This window comes from Orcinus orca, chromosome 9 (assembly GCF_937001465.1).
Source record: "Orcinus orca chromosome 9, mOrcOrc1.1, whole genome shotgun sequence".
Taxonomy (NCBI): Eukaryota; Metazoa; Chordata; class Mammalia; order Artiodactyla; family Delphinidae; genus Orcinus; species Orcinus orca.
Window position 1 is genome coordinate 47,298,610 of NC_064567.1, and position 17,530 is coordinate 47,316,139.

General features: G+C 44.3%; 1 protein-coding gene across 4 annotated transcripts in view; it reads right to left on the bottom strand.

Annotated features, from left to right (window-relative positions):
• CREB5 (cAMP responsive element binding protein 5) overlaps positions 1 to 17,530 on the bottom strand; it is a 412,389-nt gene that overhangs the window by 131,261 nt on the left and 263,598 nt on the right. The window contains exon 1 of one of the 4 annotated variants that reach the window (XM_004265675.4): positions 5,636 to 5,846. The exons of the other annotated variants lie outside the window; for them this stretch is intronic. Coding sequence (XP_004265723.1) covers positions 5,636 to 5,682 — 47 coding nt within the window. The 5' untranslated portion in view covers positions 5,683 to 5,846. Of the gene's footprint in view, positions 1 to 5,635; positions 5,847 to 17,530 lie in introns of those variants that run through there. 4 annotated transcript variants of the gene reach the window in all.

The window sequence follows — 17,530 nt, forward strand, 5'->3', positions numbered from 1 at the left end:
ATAGTAGGCATTCCAGCTTATAGAACACAGCCTCTTGGCCCCATTTTCCGTCTCCCATTAAGACGAGTGATTGAGTCTATCTATTAATAGATAACTTGGCATTCCTTTGAAACCTTATTATTGTTTTTTTCCAGGCTTTGCTGTTTTGGACACATCCAGTTCTATTTTGGTCATTAAAGACAGCAAGGAAAAAAATTATATGGTAGAATTCAATTTTGGGTATCATGTGGTGGAAAGCAAGACTTTGCTGATAGCTAGCTGGGTCTTGGCTATCGTATAACTACTGTTGCGCTCTCCATAATGATTGCGAACTATTGATTAATTCTTCTCGGGTGCAGCGTTGCTTCATCAATCATTAAATAAGCTCTCCTGCCAGGGTAGGCACAGGAAGAAAAGAGGTATGGACTTGTTATAAAGTGTTTGTGTACTACGTTGTGGACTTTGGAGTGCTACGTCAAGTCGATTTCAGTTTTCAAGGATGTACGTAGTCAAGGAACTGCTGTGGTTTGCAACCAAAATTCATGAAATACACACCTCTGAAAGCACCAAGGCTTACTGTACAATTTAATCAGGCTAGCAAAGTCTGTTTAAAAATTATAAACTTCAGATTTGAACCACAGAATTTTTATTGGCCCCCACGTTCCTTCCTCCTCTCAGCTATTCCCCACATCCCTGCGCTATGACCATGGCCGCTGGCTCAGATGCTCGCACACACATCTTTCCAAAATCCAATGCAAAGAAGTCCCCTTCGAAGTTCAGAGGCCCAAGAAGACCAAACAAAAAGAGAGCAGAAAGGAGAAGGCCGTGTTCAATCCACTGCTTCTCCTTTTTTTATGGGAAGTTTCAGGTGTGCCCACCCTACGTGGGCACAGGCCCACGACAGTGCTCAATCTCAAGTCCACGCTAATCTCTGCCTTTGCATGTTGACCTGGCCTTCCTGACCAATGCTTATTTAGTAAAATCTGAGATGTTGTTTTATCATGAAGCTTGAGATAGCCTGAGGTCTCGTTTCCAGCAGAGACTTGGTAACCTTAAGATGGAACCCTTGATATAAGTCTTGGGCCCCATCACTGTTATATAATCCCACCAACTTCACCATCATAACCCTTGCCACCTGGGAAACCCCCTTCTCTTCATTCTCCAAACATCATTTTTACCACCAGAAAAGATATGCGAGAGGAGGTAACAAGCTTAAAAGGGAGCCTCACCCGACTAAAGATAGGCGTTACACACATAAACTATTGCAAATAGAAATTCTCTTAATCAAGCCAGGAGTAGAATCCAGTTCTCACGACTGAATTCACTCATCTCCATTTCACTCCATTTTCCCATTCACAAAGCCATCGCTGAGCATGAATGGGGACACAAGGGTCTTTCTTCCAACCTGCATTGTTCTCATCTCTCCCCCCACTCAGGTCACTGGGAATTTGGCAGGTTTCATCAGCACTAGTCCTCACCTCACTTTAATCAGAATGGTACTTTTAGTTCTGTTTCAAGTACCTGACTTGATCTCAGACCTGCATGATTTTCTGAATAGAAACAAGGCATAAGGGAAGAGAGGCTGGAAAAGGAAGAAGACTGAGCGACGCTGGGAACAGGATGTCCAGTTAGAATCTGCAGTCAGTCGCCTGCATAGAGACTTCCCAGGAGGACCCTTTCCTGCATCCTCATGACGGGAGCAGCTGAGACTCGATTCCTGTGATCTCACTGTGTGCCAGGGCCCTTAAAGAATGTCTCTAGGGCTTCCCTGGTGGCGCAGTGGTTGAGAGTCCGCCTGCCGATGCAGGGGACACAGGTTCGTGCCCCGGTCTGGGAGGATCCCACATGCCGCGGAGCGGCTGGGCCCGTGAGCCATGGCCGCTGAGCCTGCGCATCCGGAGCCTGTGCTCCGCAAGGGGAGAGGCCACAGCAGTGAGGGGCCCGTGTACCGCAAAAAAAAAAAAAAAAAAAAGAATGTCTCTATCCCTCACAACTCCACATGGTAGGTATGGTTATCCTCATTTTACAAAGAAGACAGAAACCATGGCACAGTGAGGTTAAGTAGCATGCCAAAGTCACACAACCAGGAAGTGGAAGAGTGACTCGAACCCAGGCCTTTTGACCCACAAACACATGCTCTTTTCAGAAGATCCCGCACTACTTCTCTGACCAATAGCTGCCTGACTTCCTGGTGTCCTCCCCTTTCTTCATGTCATAGATGTGTCTACCAGGGGGGAAATGGCAGGAGAAGACGAAGAAGGCTGAGTTCAGCACTGACTTAGGGTTAAGCTTAGGCATGTACAGTGGGCAACCCTCTGCTCTGTGCCTGGCATACACATGGAATAGACTTGTGCTACTTCTCTTATGCCATCAAAGCCCTACCTCCCCCTTCACCTGCTAATGCTAATATGTGAGGCATGGCTCCAAGGACCCTCCACAGGGGGCAAAGCTACCACTAAGGCCATGCCCCAAGGAACGTAAAACATGGACAATCACCAAGATAGCCCATTGACAAGCACAGCCATGAGGCCCCTGATGGTCCTGACGGTGGAGGAAAATTTGTCAGTGATGGCGAGCTAGACCTTGTGTGGACTGGACCCAAGGGGTTAGAGCTTGTGTGAACTGTGGCAAGGCTGACCCTTAGTTTTCACATTGATAAAAGCAAAACACACACACACACACACACACACACACAAGTAGAGGTAAGTCTAAGGAACACTGAGTAACAGCAGTGAACTGTAGCACTGTCGATATCCTGGTTGTGATATTACTAGAGTTTTGTCAGATGTCACCAATGGGGGAAACTGGGTAACGGGTACGTGGGAATCTCTGTATTACTTCTTACAAATTCATGTAAGCCTACAAGTACCTGAATAAAAATTTCAATTAGAAAACAACAATAATCAAAACAAAAACTCCAAACAAAACAAAACAATCACCGAACAGCAGAGCTAATGATTCTTCTTATCCTTCTGGGTTATCACAGGGAGGAAGTGAGGCACTACTATAAGTCTGACCAAGGATCATACTGGGCTCACGCCCCTTGCCCTGCCTCTCTGTCAGTCATCTCAGGACCTTTCTGATTATAGGTGAACACCTTGGAGCCAGGTCAACATAAACTGTAATGCTCTAAAAAAGAAATCACGCTCTCTTTATTCCTGAAGACTCTCAAGCACCCACTTGGCAGTCATCAAACTCTGCACAATGACTAATAACCTTCACTAGTGGTTTCGTTTCAGCTCTGGGTAATCCCAGCCCCACACCACCCGCCTCCTCCCCGCCAAATAGGCACAGTTGTGTTCCTTCCCTGTGCACCATGAAGCTGGATCCATAAATACATACTTTACAATAAGGCTACTACCCTGGAATTTGGCTGAAGAATAGGGATATTGTCTGGTAAAATCATCTTTCTAACAAGCACATGTAGTTTTGCCTTTCAAGTTTCTCGAAGGTTTTAAATAGCCTTCAATTGCATCTAAAAACTTAAGTTTATGTTAAAATTACAGAAACATATCAAGAAGTTGTGCAGTCTTTGGGGGGGGGAGAATAAATTCAATTAAAAATTCTGTTCTGAATATGAATACGAGTGGACAACACAGAAATGTCTCCTGCATTTTTAGGACCACTTTATGCATCTTTATATCTCACTGAGGACTCCTTACAGACTGCACATGGAAACTAAGAATTTCACAAGAGGAACATTCATGCCAAAAACAAAAACCAACTTTTAAAGCGAGAAAAAACATGTTCCCCTTCACCCTCCTCCATTCATTTCTTTCAAGGCACTAATTCATCTCGAATTCAAATGTACTTTTCTCTGAAAACTTATGTCAAATACCGTTTAACAGAACACGGACACAGACACAGAACTTTAGAGTTGGAAGGGACTTCAGAGATCACCTGAGATTGGTTCCACGTGGGGAGGAGGGGCTTGTCACCCACCTTGTCTGCTCCCTCATTTTGAAATGAAGCCCAGATGCTTTAAGGGACTCGCTCAAGGTTCACCAGGATTAGCACTCAGGCCTCCTGACCTCCACCACATCATGCCGTTTCTTCCAAAAATCATCTCCCCCTTCCATCTCTGCCCAAAAAAGGCGAGAGGGGAGAAGATCCATAAAAAGTCATGATTAATTATATCCAAAACAGGCATGAAATAAATAAACATAAACACCTTTCTGGTACGTGCCCCATGCCTCAATACGCACCAGCTGTATGATGGTCAAGACTGAGCCAGAGAAGTTTTAGAGCAGCCAGGAGTCGGGGATTACTCTCTCATTGGGCTGGCTCTCTAGTTGCGGAGGGCTTCGGCTGAGAACTATCTAATAATGCTGGATGGTTTCAGAAAGCATTCAGCACAGGCAGAGCATCATAGCACTAAATATATTTTACGAAACGCACAGAAGTGTGGTCATAATTTTCAAAACGTGTAAGTCTCTCTCTCTCTGGGTACCCTGGATCGTTAGAACATTAAGAACACCATCGACTGTCCCTCTCTCCATTTATTTCATGTTAATTCCTTACTCACAAATATTAACTAGCTGTTTCTCAACAAATCAATCCAGAAATTTTCATCATCTCTCCCACAACTAGAGAATCTCATCTCGAAAATAATTCAAGAACATACAGGTTTGAAAGTTAGCACGGGATTAAGTTAATTGTCACGTGAAAGAGCAGGAAGTTAAAATTAACCGCTGTTAGCATTAACTGAAATAATAGGTGAAAGGCTGTAGCTGCTTTTGGGGATCATCTATTACTTTAAAAACCGACAGTATATTCTTAATAATAAATGCAATAGTACAACTCTTCCTACTCAGCATGACAAACCAAAGGGTTTTCCAGGCATTTGCAATTCACCAGTTACACCCAAAAAGTCACCCCCACTCCCACTGTCACTTCACTTCGACCTTTTATGAAAAGACAACCGTTTTGAGCCATTTAAGAAGAGAAAGAGAGAGAATCCTCGTGGAAAATAATACACAGCTGTGATAATATCATGTTTTTTTAAAATACCATAATATAGTTTTACTTTTAATAATAAAAGATAAAAAAGGGGCGTCTGTGAATAATTAGAGATTGCAGTCTGAAGCCAGTTACAGTCACTGCAATTGATAATAAACTGAAAACCCCTTGAGAGCAGGTAAATGCTTTGCAACCCTGACCCCCTTGCTCTCACATTACTTAACTACCCTGCGGTTCTTGCATTACATCACCATTCAAGCGATTGGTTCCTGCATTTTAACTCTCTCCCTGTCTCCTCCGATTAGGATCGACACCGCAGCAAAGAAACTTCGCCCGAGTTTGCTTTCTCGCTTCGCTTTTTATTTGTGGCCCCTTATGCTCCAATCCCTCGGGCTCGCGCTGCTTTTGTGTGTGTGTGTGCCCAACCCAGCCTCGGTTCAACTCATTCAGGTCGCTGTACTAGAACAAAAACTCTGATCCAAGTGAAAAGAAATGCCTCTTCGGGACCAGAAGAGGAGCGGAGGGGCTGGGGAAAGAGGAGAAGGAAGAAGAGGAGAAACAAAGACGGGCAGAAAGGGGAGAAGGGGGAGAGACAGAGGAGGAGGACGACGACGAAGACTCAAGAAAAGAAGGCGGTAGGGGCCAAAAAAAAAAAATCTATAAAATCGGAAAAAAGAAAATAAAATTAAAAACAAACCTCATGGACATCACTGAGGCTGAATTCCCTCCTGAGGTGCAGAACATGAGAGCTCTGGAATGAGTGTGTAGAATTTGAGCCAAGGCTTAACTAGCCTGAGTGAGTCACATCCTTCCCACTTGATTCCAGGCCAAGCGATGATGTAATGTGCTGGCCCTTCTCTTGCGCCCAGCTCTGGCTCTCTCCCTCCGGCTTGCTCGCTCTCTTTCTCCTGGGCTCGCCCTCCTCCCCCTTCTCCTTTTTAGCTCAGTGCTGGTGAAGTCACCATTTAAATCTGGCAGAACTGAAGCAGAAACTTCAATGTAACCAAAACAGCCCCAGGCCGAGTTCCAGACTCAGGGAGCCTTAGTGGTGCAATTGCCCTTAGAAACGAGTAAACAGAGCCGGGAAACAGTACCGCCTGGGGATGGCCCAGCAGCTGCCTGGGACTCAGAGGGGGACCCGGAGTTCTACGGGCAGGGGTCCACTGGTTCCAATTTTCTTTCTTTTTTTTTTTTTTAATGCTGGTTAAAAAAAAAAGAAGAAAGTCCCTGAATTTGGTGAAAGGGAAATAACAGTGGAGACACAGGCAGAGGTGGAGACGAAGAGGTGGAAGAGCAGGTTGGAAGGATAAGCAGGAAAAACCAGGACAGGCCACCAGCGCAGGCTTTCTTCAGAACCAGGTGACACGTTTCCATGACCCACAGCCCTTTCTTTTCCTGGAGCTGGATGGGATTTTCTGTTGCTCAGTGCCAACCACCAGCCCTCCAGAGATCTGTCGCATCTGACCTCCCTGTCAGCAAGGGCAAACCCACTCTGGGCCAAACACTCGCCTGCGTGTGGAGCCATCCAGAAGGGGGAATCACAGTCCCTGCTCGCTTGGCCCACGCTGCTGGTCGCTTTTATGTGCAGAAGGGAAAAGGACCCTCGTTGCAAAACACAGACCTCGTCTTCCTGAGATTAGCACTCCACTCTCAGGTGAGTCATTCGAAGAAGAGGGAGTTAGAATACGTTCACCCTCAAAATGAAGACAAGCTATGGGTCCCCCCCACTGGCTGGGGGAGCACTGGTGTGGGTGGGGCCGTCTGTGAGGATACAGGGAGGGCAGCGTGTGTGTCTCTTTTGTAATGACAGAGGGAGGAAAAACAGCCTGGGGTGGTTGTGCGGGGGAGTCAAACATTATCCTTCACAAATGACAGTGAAGCCCTTTAAATGGCGGAATTCTACCCCTCACTTCACGCCTCTCCTGCTCAGGACTTTACCTAGAACTGTCCAGACACTTGGCCGCTTTGTTAGCACAGCTTTTTAACTCTTTCTTCTCTCCGTTTTCTCGTCCCCTCACCCTTAATGTCTCCTTCAGAAAGAAAAGAAAAAGTAATTTTAAAAAATGGGAAGTTCGCTAGAATTTTTTTTTAAATGCCACCAAAAGCAGAAGAAAGGCATGGGGTTGCAATTTTTTTTTTTTTCAAAAATAATCATCTATTGCCTCTCGTCGCTTTTTGTGATCAGTGAGTTGACCAGGTGATACAAATGTTGGTCTCTTCGCATGTGGCCAAGCAGAAAAGATCCCAACTTCTAAACTCTGCTTTCAGAGAAATCTCCTAGCTTCTTAAAGATATCTGCTGCCAGGGGACAGGGCTGTTCATCTGAGTCCCTTGGAATTTCAATCAGAGCTTTAGGGACTATCACCAAACTCAGAGTGAAGAGTTAAAAAGCAAGTTTTGCCCAACAGTCTCCCGACCCTGGAGGCTGGGGTGGCGAAGAGCTTTCTCCAGCAGTCTGCCCTGGAGCATGAAATCCCCAATTGACGCTGATGCCACAGTTGCTCCAGTGACACCTTTATCAAGGCAGGCAGCTCTGAATTAGAGGTGATCAGCCGCAATTACAGCTGGCGCCACTGAAGCCTGTGGCCTGACAGCAGCAAATGTGGTTGTTATAAAGTTTGGTCCACCATGTCAGTGGCCTGTATAACTCACTTACGTCTGACTCGCCAAGCAGCTATTGATTTTTCTTCTGATGCAGGGAATAAATAAAACAAAATCTCCAATCGCTTCTACCACCCTTTCCACTTCAAGGCAGGATGATAAGATTTTATATAAATGACTTTCTCCTTTTTATAAGAGCCATCGACCACGTTGGTTAATATACTGAGGATTTTCACTTTCCCTTCTCCACTCCCTACAGCTTGCCTTACTTTTCATATTTAAATGTTATTATTTTAGACATCAAAATGGATATGTGGTGCCGCTTTCCAAATTGACACCTTCCTGTAACCACAAGGGGAAAATGCTCTCTACGGGATTTTTTCTTACACCCTGTCCCAGGGACTGGGTTAAGCTGCTAGATGGTGCTTTTTGTTTTCTCTTTTTTTTTTACTGAAGTAAGTAAAAGGGGCCCTGTGCTGTAGGTAAAGATTACATAAAGGTACCTTTCTTGTGCCTTCCTTGGAAAGTAACAAAGGAGATGGCAGTTTTGGCCAAAGCCAGGCACAGACCTCTCATGAGACACACCAGCATCTTTGCTCCTGCTGGGAGGAGGAAGAGGCCAAAGGTTCCAAGGCAGCGAGGGTGCCTCTGATCAGGGGGTGACGTGACCAATGGGTTCAGTGCTTCTAGCCAAACTCCGAGGGCCCTGTACCTGATGATGATGAGATGATGATGCCACTGGGCCAACAATGTGCAGGACACACTGACACTAATAAAACTTCTTTGGAGCACTGGCCGGAGTCAGAATTCAGAGTTCAAAGGGGTCTGAGTACTATATTTGCACTTGCCTTCTGAACATAGGTACCCTCCCCTTCCCCGCCATTCCAAATCAGGCATTCTCACTGGCTGATGGGCTTCTCCCCACCTGAAAAGAAAGCCTGCTTTCCTATTTCCCTTCCTGTGAGCAGCTAATGATAGAGAATATCCTGTTCCCAAAAGGAAATTCCCCTCCGACTCAAGAGCTTCCTTTTTCACCCATTTGGCCCTCTCGTCGTCTCTCCCCGCTAGCCCCCTCCATGTTCTAGTTGCTCTTCTGAAGAAGGGGGGCTTTGAGGATCAGGGTTTTAAGATGCTGTAATTCCAGCGGGAGCCTTCTTAGAAGTAGCCCCTGGCCAACAGGCTAGGCCTCCAGATTAGCTGGCTTGCTCAGGAATGCTTACGACACCCTCCTTTCAGAACGTGTCCTCCTTGGGGAGAGGGTGGTGGGTACCGTGCAGCTGTTCGGTGTAACTCACATACTCGCAACTCCTGATGAAATGTTCGGCTCCGAAGAAGTGAAAACCTCTGAGATCTGAGCTCAGAGTTCAGAACGGATTTGGACTATCTCCAAAACAACCCACTCGAAAAGCACAACTTGGACTGCAGGACTGAAGAGCACAATAGCCAACTAAAGTAAATTTTGTGTGCCTGGGTGAATTTCTTAGCTCCAACACATTACAGAAACACACAGCAAATATAAGAAATGATAACGATCCTTCCTAGACAGAGCTGATTTTTTTTTTTCTTTTAAGTCTGAATTTATTTTCCTCAAGGAAAAGCATATCGTCTTCTTTCAGACATTGTTTTTAAAATTTAACCCACGATTCCTACAGTCCCAGTGGAATTTGAGGGGCCAGATAATTTCAGAGTTAAATAAGCTCTAATGACTATCACATGTACCCAGCCATAAACCTAGTATTAAAAATTATTCAGAAAAAAAGTGGCATCTCTTCCTTTTTTAATTTATAATAACCATCCAGGTGGTTTTCTAAGGCCTCCTTTGCAAATTGCTTCCAGCGAACCTTCCGGTCACAGACCACTGCATACCCACATGGTGTCATTCAGCGTTCCCTTCAACTTGGGTGTCCCGTGTTCTCACAGTGGACAGAGGCTGAGGGGCTGCCTAGGTCAACCTGTGCAGCATGCTTCCTAAACTGTGTGCAAGCAGGATTCGCTGGTTTGGATGACTAGGTCTGCTAGCGTCAGCTCCTGGCACTCCCAGGGAGAAAGCGAGAGAGTGGTCAGCCATTGGTTACTTCTGTCTCATACCTACTGTAATTCCTACATCCCAGCTCTGGCTCCAAGTACCCTCAGGCAACTTGCTGGCCTTCCTTGTGTCCAAACCTATTTTTGATATTCTGAAGTGGCGATGTTGAATGTGACAGACAAAGGAATGAATTTCTAATGATGGAGGCATCGGGAAGCCTTGGGGGTAGGTATTGGGAGGTTATGAGAGACCTTTGATCAGCCCTAAAATATTATCATCAATTCTGCCTACTCATAGTGTATTTTTCCCCCTAACTTCTCCGTCTGTAAAATGTGAATGTCGTTGTATCACTCGAACGCACCACAGTTATCTGAAAAGCAGTTGACGCTCAATGGATATTTGTTGGATAAATGAATGAGTGAATGAATGAATAAACTCCTCGGTTCGGGCATTACCTTTTCCGTGAACACCTTGCTGGACTCCCAGGCTGGGGTAGAAGTGTCCCTTTCTCTGGGCTCCTGGATCAGATTCTACCGCAGCAATAAGCCACTTATGGAAAGTACCCATTCCGTGCCTGTCTTCCTTGGGAGTCGTTAGCTTCTTCAGGGCAGAGGATGGGCTGATCCACCTCAGTTCCCCTAGCTCTTAGCAAGCACCTGACTCACATACAGTAGGTCTTCAAGAAATGGGACTGAACTGAGTGATGGCAGCACAGGCTGCTCGGTCTTCCCTGAATATGTTCCCTCCTAAAAGTCCTTTTCCCCTTTTCCATTCTTACACCTCTTCTGTGGCTTCCTTAAGATCTGGAGCTTCTAGAATACCTGGAATAATAATAATAATAAATACCAGAAAATGTATTGGTTGGCCTTGTCCATCCTTGCACTATGTCACTTCTCCTCTGGGGGCCTTAGATTCCTCTTGCTTCCCTTTCCCCAAATCCACGTGGCAGCGATGCCAGTATGAGCACCCTGAGGTTTTTATTATCAGAGCAGCTGACATTAGACTATTTCCGCCAATTTCTTATATGAAGTATCCAGGGGAATTGAAACTCTAGGTGAGAGGAACTGGCATTCTCCTATTGGTTGGGGTGCTTCTCATATGGTTGTCGGGTCGCCCTAAGGAAAGGGAAATTGCCACTGAGACTTACTCATCCCTAAAGAATGGTGGCGTCAGTTCTTTTTTTTTTTTCTTTTTTCTTTTTTTCCTGTTTTATTGTCTTACTGAGAAGTAATTGACATACATCACTGTTTAAGTTTAAGACAGCGTGAGGGTCTAATTTACATATATTGTAAAGTGCTTGTGTGGTGTCTGTTCTAACCAGCAGTTCCTACAACTCAAGGTTAGGACTACAGGAAGAACACAATGAAAATGGTGGAGGACAGGAGGTTCAAATGTCTGTGGGTAGAATTATAAACAGGATCAGAGGCTAATGGTGTTGCCAGACTGCACTGAATTCATGTTCTGGTCTTGAGCGGAGCCAGGACATGGCCGAACAGGACCGTCTGGGGAATAATCCTGCTCTGCTCAGGAGAGGTGGGCGCCTGACGGTGTGGGAGAAAGAGGCCTCTACCGCAGGCTCAGTAGATAACCTTGGTTAGGAGAGGTTATCAACCAAAGTCCCATTGTCCCTGTAGACAAAGTGTGGTGACTGGCCTCCTCTAGGGTGAAGCAGACGAGATGCGTAGGGTGCAAAATTTAAGGAGGCATGCACTCCTGGGGGCGTTCAAGGGCAGGGCAGCAACTGCACAACCTTGAGAGCGGGGGCCCCACTTGCCTCCTTGGTCCAGGCCCTGGGTGGTGAAGACTTACTGCTCTCTGTGTACTTCATGAGCACCAGCAGGGCTAGGCAAATGATATCAGGAGAGGCTCTGGGTCTACCCGGCCAGCTGGGGAGAAGTGGGTGATGCCTGCAACGGACTGGACTTTTCCTCGGAAGCATCACTTCCGTCAATCTTTCCTTCTTCTCAATTCCATGTCTTTTAGCTTGCCATTCTATTTTCCCCGCTATAATTGTTGCTTGTGTGAAACATCAAAATTATGGCCTTGTCTATCCTCTCTGTTAAAATTTGCAGAAATTGATACTTTTCCTTGTTTTGTAGCTATTGTATGTCTCATTGCCACATATGTATATATACACATATGTAGACATACATATATATGAACATACATATATACACATATATTTACATATACGTACAATAGCTGACTATATATATATGTATGTCTGGAGCCTGTGCTCCGCAACAGGGGAGGCCACAGGGGGGAGAGGCCCGCGTACCGCAAAAAAACAAAACAAAACAAACAAAAAGTAAGAAACGGAGTTCCCCTCTCTCAGGTAACTGGATGGTGCTGCCTGCCTCACACCCCTCACCTGGTCTTCACCACCTCCTCGTCACACCCTGAAGTCTCATCAGGGCCCACATCCTGAGCCAACACTGCAAAGTTCATACCTATCGCTCTCCTAGAGCCCTCACGCTGCTGGTTTCCGAGGCTCCTTCTTTCTTGCTGGGTCTCCTCGTTTCACGGGGAGGAAAACATGGGCCTACCGGAACCTGACCATCATTTGCTGAGAAGTCCTATCTGGGATGCTACCCCTTTGCATAATTTTAATTAAAACACTGGGTGTCTTCTTTGTAAATAGTGACCCCCAAATACTTTGCAGTTGCACAAAAAGGCTTTCTGAAAAAGACGACTTAACTTGTTTGGATAATAGCCCTGAGAGTATACTCTTATTAGCTGTTTTCATTGTTAAACATTTTAAAATGAAAAAAACAAATGCAGAAGTAAGAATGAATTTGAAGAGGTTTTGAGGGTACTAGAAATAAAAAGGAAGGCTTAAACTTGGAAATTGTACTTGTGGTTGTTTTTCTTTTCACAGAGATTCCAGCTATAGGTTCTGTGTGTATTTAATAACTGACCTCCCCTTACTCTGAGGAGAGTTCACCAGCACTGATTTATTCAGAGGGTTCTGAGAGAAGAATGAGCCCTCCAACACTTTTCCCTGGAGGGGATGAGAGGAATTTTTTTTTAACCCCAAACATGAAGCTCTGGGGTCTTCCAAATGAAATTATCTATGTTTTTATTAACAGAGCCCCTGAGTTAAAAAGTTGGTTTTGATAAGAGAGAATAAATGAAAGAGAAAACTGCTGACATAATATTTTGGTTTCCAAACCCGCTTCCACATTCTACTTTCCCTCTCAGGCTTGTACATGACTCTGGTGTCTGTATTTACACCAGAAATCCCAGAGAGAAAGGTGCAGTTAATCCTGCCTTATGCTGAAATTCAGATCTAGATCTTTAAGACGACAATCATAGTGACACTTTCATATGCACGGCTATGTGTTCCTGTCTTTCTAGACTTGTAGCGCTGTACGATTCATAAATAACTTAGTCTTGTCCTCTCCATTCCTCTGAGAGAAAAAGTAGATGCTATGATGTCCAAGGGGTCTTTAGGTTTGGAGGTAAAAGATTCTAAATTTCTAATTCTCCATAGCTTTAGAATTCCTCTGACATTAATAGATATAGGAAAGAATGAGAAACTCAAGCACCATCTGGGCCAATCTGAGTTCCCAATGTTCCCACCCAAACTGGAAAGTATGCTTTTAAGTTGGTATTGGAACATGCTTTTCTGGAGCAACGATCCTCCTTGAGAATCTCATAAAAACTGGGAACCCTCCTTTTAACCATGGACCCCAGGTTAAAAGTCCCCAAGAAAGAAGCATGCTCTCTTTGTATTAAACTTAAGCTATGCCCCTTTCACAGGGAAAGAAAAGCAGGCATGCACAGATGAATCTCAATGCTTTGAAGGCTAACCCCCAGCCAGGTACTATAACCAACCAGCAGACCGGGGTGTTTTTCTAGTTCAGTGGTTTTCAGATTTGGTGTACCTGAGACCAGATTAAAATGCAGATTCCCAGGTGCTGCCTCAAAGATTCCAACAGCCAAGGTGGGGCCTAAGTATATGTATTTTTAAGCAAAACGCCCCAGATTTTGATGCTACTGATCCATAGACCACACTTGAAGAAGACTGAATTCTATGTGGTCATCCTTAGTCCCTGAAATAGTACAAGCAAATAAACTAACTAAATAAAAGAAAACAAACAGAAATACCTGTGTATTTTCCCTGCTGTTCAGGCTCTAAAGGAGCTGTGATTTTCTTTCATCTTTTTTTTTTAAGGTAAAAAGCAGAATAATCTGCCCGAAAATGATCAAGTCTTTAAAAACCAGCTTTCCCAAAACAGGATGCCTAAAAAGGATGGAAACAAAACATATGTGTTCACAGTAACATAACGCCATCTAAACAGTCTATGGAATTATGGTCTCCAGGACCCCCGATAAGATTAGGGTTTCCTGACCTGTGGCTGGTGTAGCAAGGCATTTCTCTCCTATGTTTACTATCAATGCTTCCAGATGTTTACTTTGCAATATTCCCAGTCTCCTAATGACAATCACAGGGAGGGTACCTTGGGGAGGGGAAGGAAATATTAGTGGTAACTGACGAGTGTATTGCACGGTGCCAGCCCACCACAACTTTGGCATAACTTGGTTATCTTCTAGAACTTTAATTGAACATCCAACAGTGGTCCTGGTTCGGTATACAACAGAATGCTACAGATTTCTGCACAGGGTCCCCTTCTCTGGGGTTCTTTTCTTTCTCCAAAGGATCTTATCAACGTTTTTCAGAAGTCTTTTATTTTTAACCTCAAAAAGTGCCAGTCCATCCACAGACCCAAAAACAAGAGTGACCGATAAAGGGGAATGAGGATTATGACCTGTGAGTCATCAAAGGCTGCATCTACTGCTAAGTGGGAATTAAGTGTCTGAATTACAATGATGGTTCTTGTAATTTCTTTTGGACCAACTCTCTGTCATATTAATATGGTCACAGCACCATTGAAACAGCTATTGAGATAGACACCACACACCCAAGCAGGGGACAGACAAAAGGAAAAACCTTGGGAGGTGCCAAATGTCTGGGAAATAATGCTGCAACAGAGGTAGCAATGCTCTAAGAGATAAAGGGCAGTGAACATCAAAAATAATGGTGGCTATGCCAAAAGCAAAGAGGTCTCTCAAGCATTTCTTTGGTCACTTACTACCCTTCTAGTCAGGGGCCATCCTACCCCTTTCATTCTGACACTTGTTGAAGCTTTTTACATCCATTTACTCAGAGGAGCTTCCTGTTGACAAAAGAGGAAGGCTTCCAAGAGTTGGGGAATGAAGAGATACTGATCGTTATTAATGACTCTCATCTTTGAATGAAATAGTTTGGGAGTAGCCATCTTCTTTAAAGTTCTGGATACTTTCAGAAATGAATACTCTATAATTGCCAGCAAACTGCGCTTTCCATTTGGGGGAAAAAAATCCTTCTTGTTGATTTCTCATAGTCCAACCCAGGGTCTTCCCTGTCTCAATCTGAGATGCCTTTGTGTGTGAGAGCGCATGTGCACCTTATTTCAAACTGAAACAGTATCCTCGATGCAAGGTTGCATAGGGTAGCACAATTTTGCAAGGTTAGATGGTTTTGAGCCTGGAAGGCCCCATAAATCAGTCTGGGGCAGCTTCATTTTAATTTGTCAAAAGTTTCTGTTATTTTAACAAAGGCTATTTGGTGTTACCGGATATCTCTTGGCCTGGCCAAACCTCAGCAAAATTGAGATCCTTTTGTTTCTCTCTCGTCTCCACTTTCAATATCTCTGTCTACATTTCTTGATGCCCTTTTGTTCTTAACTGGTTTCAAGTCATCTTACAAAAGATTTTAGCTGATAAAGGCAAATTTGTAGCATAGTATATACTGAGAACTCAAGGAAATGCAAAGCCATAAGGTCTTAGGATGGTACTGGAGGCACCAGTACAGAAAATGGGAGGGAAGTGTATTGGGAGAAGGATGCTGCTGAGTCTTCGGTTCTAGGTTTCAGAGACACAGCAGAAAGCAAAACCAACAAGGTCTCAGACTTCAGGGAGACAGCATTCTAATGGATGGAAAGAGATGATAAACTAGTACACAAACAAATAAATAATTACAGAGAGTTTGAACTCCTACAAAGTAAATAAAACCTGGTGATGAGATGGGATACTGGGTGTGGTGAAGTCTTTCAGATAAAGTGTTCGGGGAAGTCTGCTCCAAAAAGATGACATTTTACCTGAGAATCAAATAAGGACATACAGAGGTGTAGGTATAGATATGGGAGAGAAAGTGTGCAGAGAGAACAAACTGGATTGATGTGCTAAGACGGGAAAGGACTGTATGTGTTCCCTGCAGGGAAAGAAAGAAGGCCACCAGGGAAAGAGAAGGACAGTGGAAAGAGAGAACCTGGGAGAGGTAGGTAGGGGTCTTGCAGACCATAGCAAAAAGTTTCTATTTTATTTTAAGGCAGAGAGAAGCCATTGGTAAGTCTACAGAAGGGACTGCCATAATCCAATTTGTATTTTTAAGAAGTTGCATTAATTGCTGTATGGAAAATGGACCGTCAGAAGGTAAGAATTCAAGTTTGGGGAACGGTTGAGAGATTTCGCAATAGTCTGGAGGAGTGGCGATGGGGACTTGCGCTAGGCTGGCAGCAGAACACGTGGGTGAAAAGACCGCAGAGCCAGGAGAGACCGAGGTGAAGCCAGCAGCACCTGTGTGGCCACAGGAGCAAGGAAGAGGAGGCAAGGAGGACTCCACATTTTTGACCCGATCAAGTGGGTAAATGCTGTTGCTATTGACCTTGATGACCTTGATGAAGAAGACTGGTATTGTAGATGACTTGCAGAGGGGGGAGACTTTTGCTCTGGACAAGTTAAATCTGAGATGTCTAGTGACATACAGATGGAAAAATCAGGAAGGCAGAGGGGTAGGAACATCTGAGCTCAGCAGGGCAGTTAGGGCTGAAGACATCCATCGGGCATCAATTCCAATGCATTATCTCGAAAGCCACAGACTGTGTAAGTCTCAGAACTGAGTCATGCAGGCCGCTCTTACAGAAAGAGGAGGATCAGTTAGTGAGGTAGGAGTAAAATCCAGGAAGGAGGCAGGGGAGAGCCCTGAAGTCAGTATAAGTACAATAGTCACTTCAGATGACCAAGGAGTACAAATTTACTGAGAATCATCTATCCAGTCCCTCCTGTGGCTGTGCTCTGCCTAGGAAAAGATGAAAAGGCAACAGAGTCAGCTGACTGAGGGAATCAGCTTCCTCTGCCCTATCACCTTCCTGCAAGCACTCTACCCCTTCTCCCCAGGCTTGTAAATATCAAGAAAGAAATTACTCTAATGCAGAGAATTTGAAGATTTTATTTGCCAGCAACAAAAGATAAGGAGCTTTAAAACAATTCTACATGGGGCCAAAGCTTTTAGATACCCTCTGCCTGGGTACTTTCCCCTTTACAATTCACTGTTCTTGAATGAGTTAAAACATGGCTCTAACACTCAGATAAATATGTGTAGTTTTTATTAGCAAGAGATAAACTTCCTGTCAACAGAGGCTTCTGCTTTACCCATTACCATTTTTGAGATTTAGCAGAAATGATAAAATTGAAATTATCCATGAGCTTTAGATGGAGAACGTCTTTTGCCTCAAAAGCTAGGGAACAAGATTAAAAAGAAAATCCTAAAACATGTTTTGAAACAACAAACTTTACTGTATGTGATTTTAAAACCTCTAAGACATTTCTCACTTGGAGATGGTCCCAGGTCAGTTTGGGAATGTGGGCTGCCCAACAGGTTGTAAGAGGCTGCTTTCCAGCAGATGTTTTCTAAAGAAAACAAATATCCTGGGACACGTTTTAAAATGGGGAGGTCCTTTGCAATGTGTGATACTATTCATTCTATTAGACCTGGAGGCCCTGGATTGTTTTAAAAAATGGAGACACTTGAGAAATTTACCACCCCAAATTTCAAAAACTAAATAATACATCTTAAAATTGGAAAGTTAAATTGTGGATGTTTTTATGAAAATCCTTATGTTGTTCCAGGTAAACCCAAAT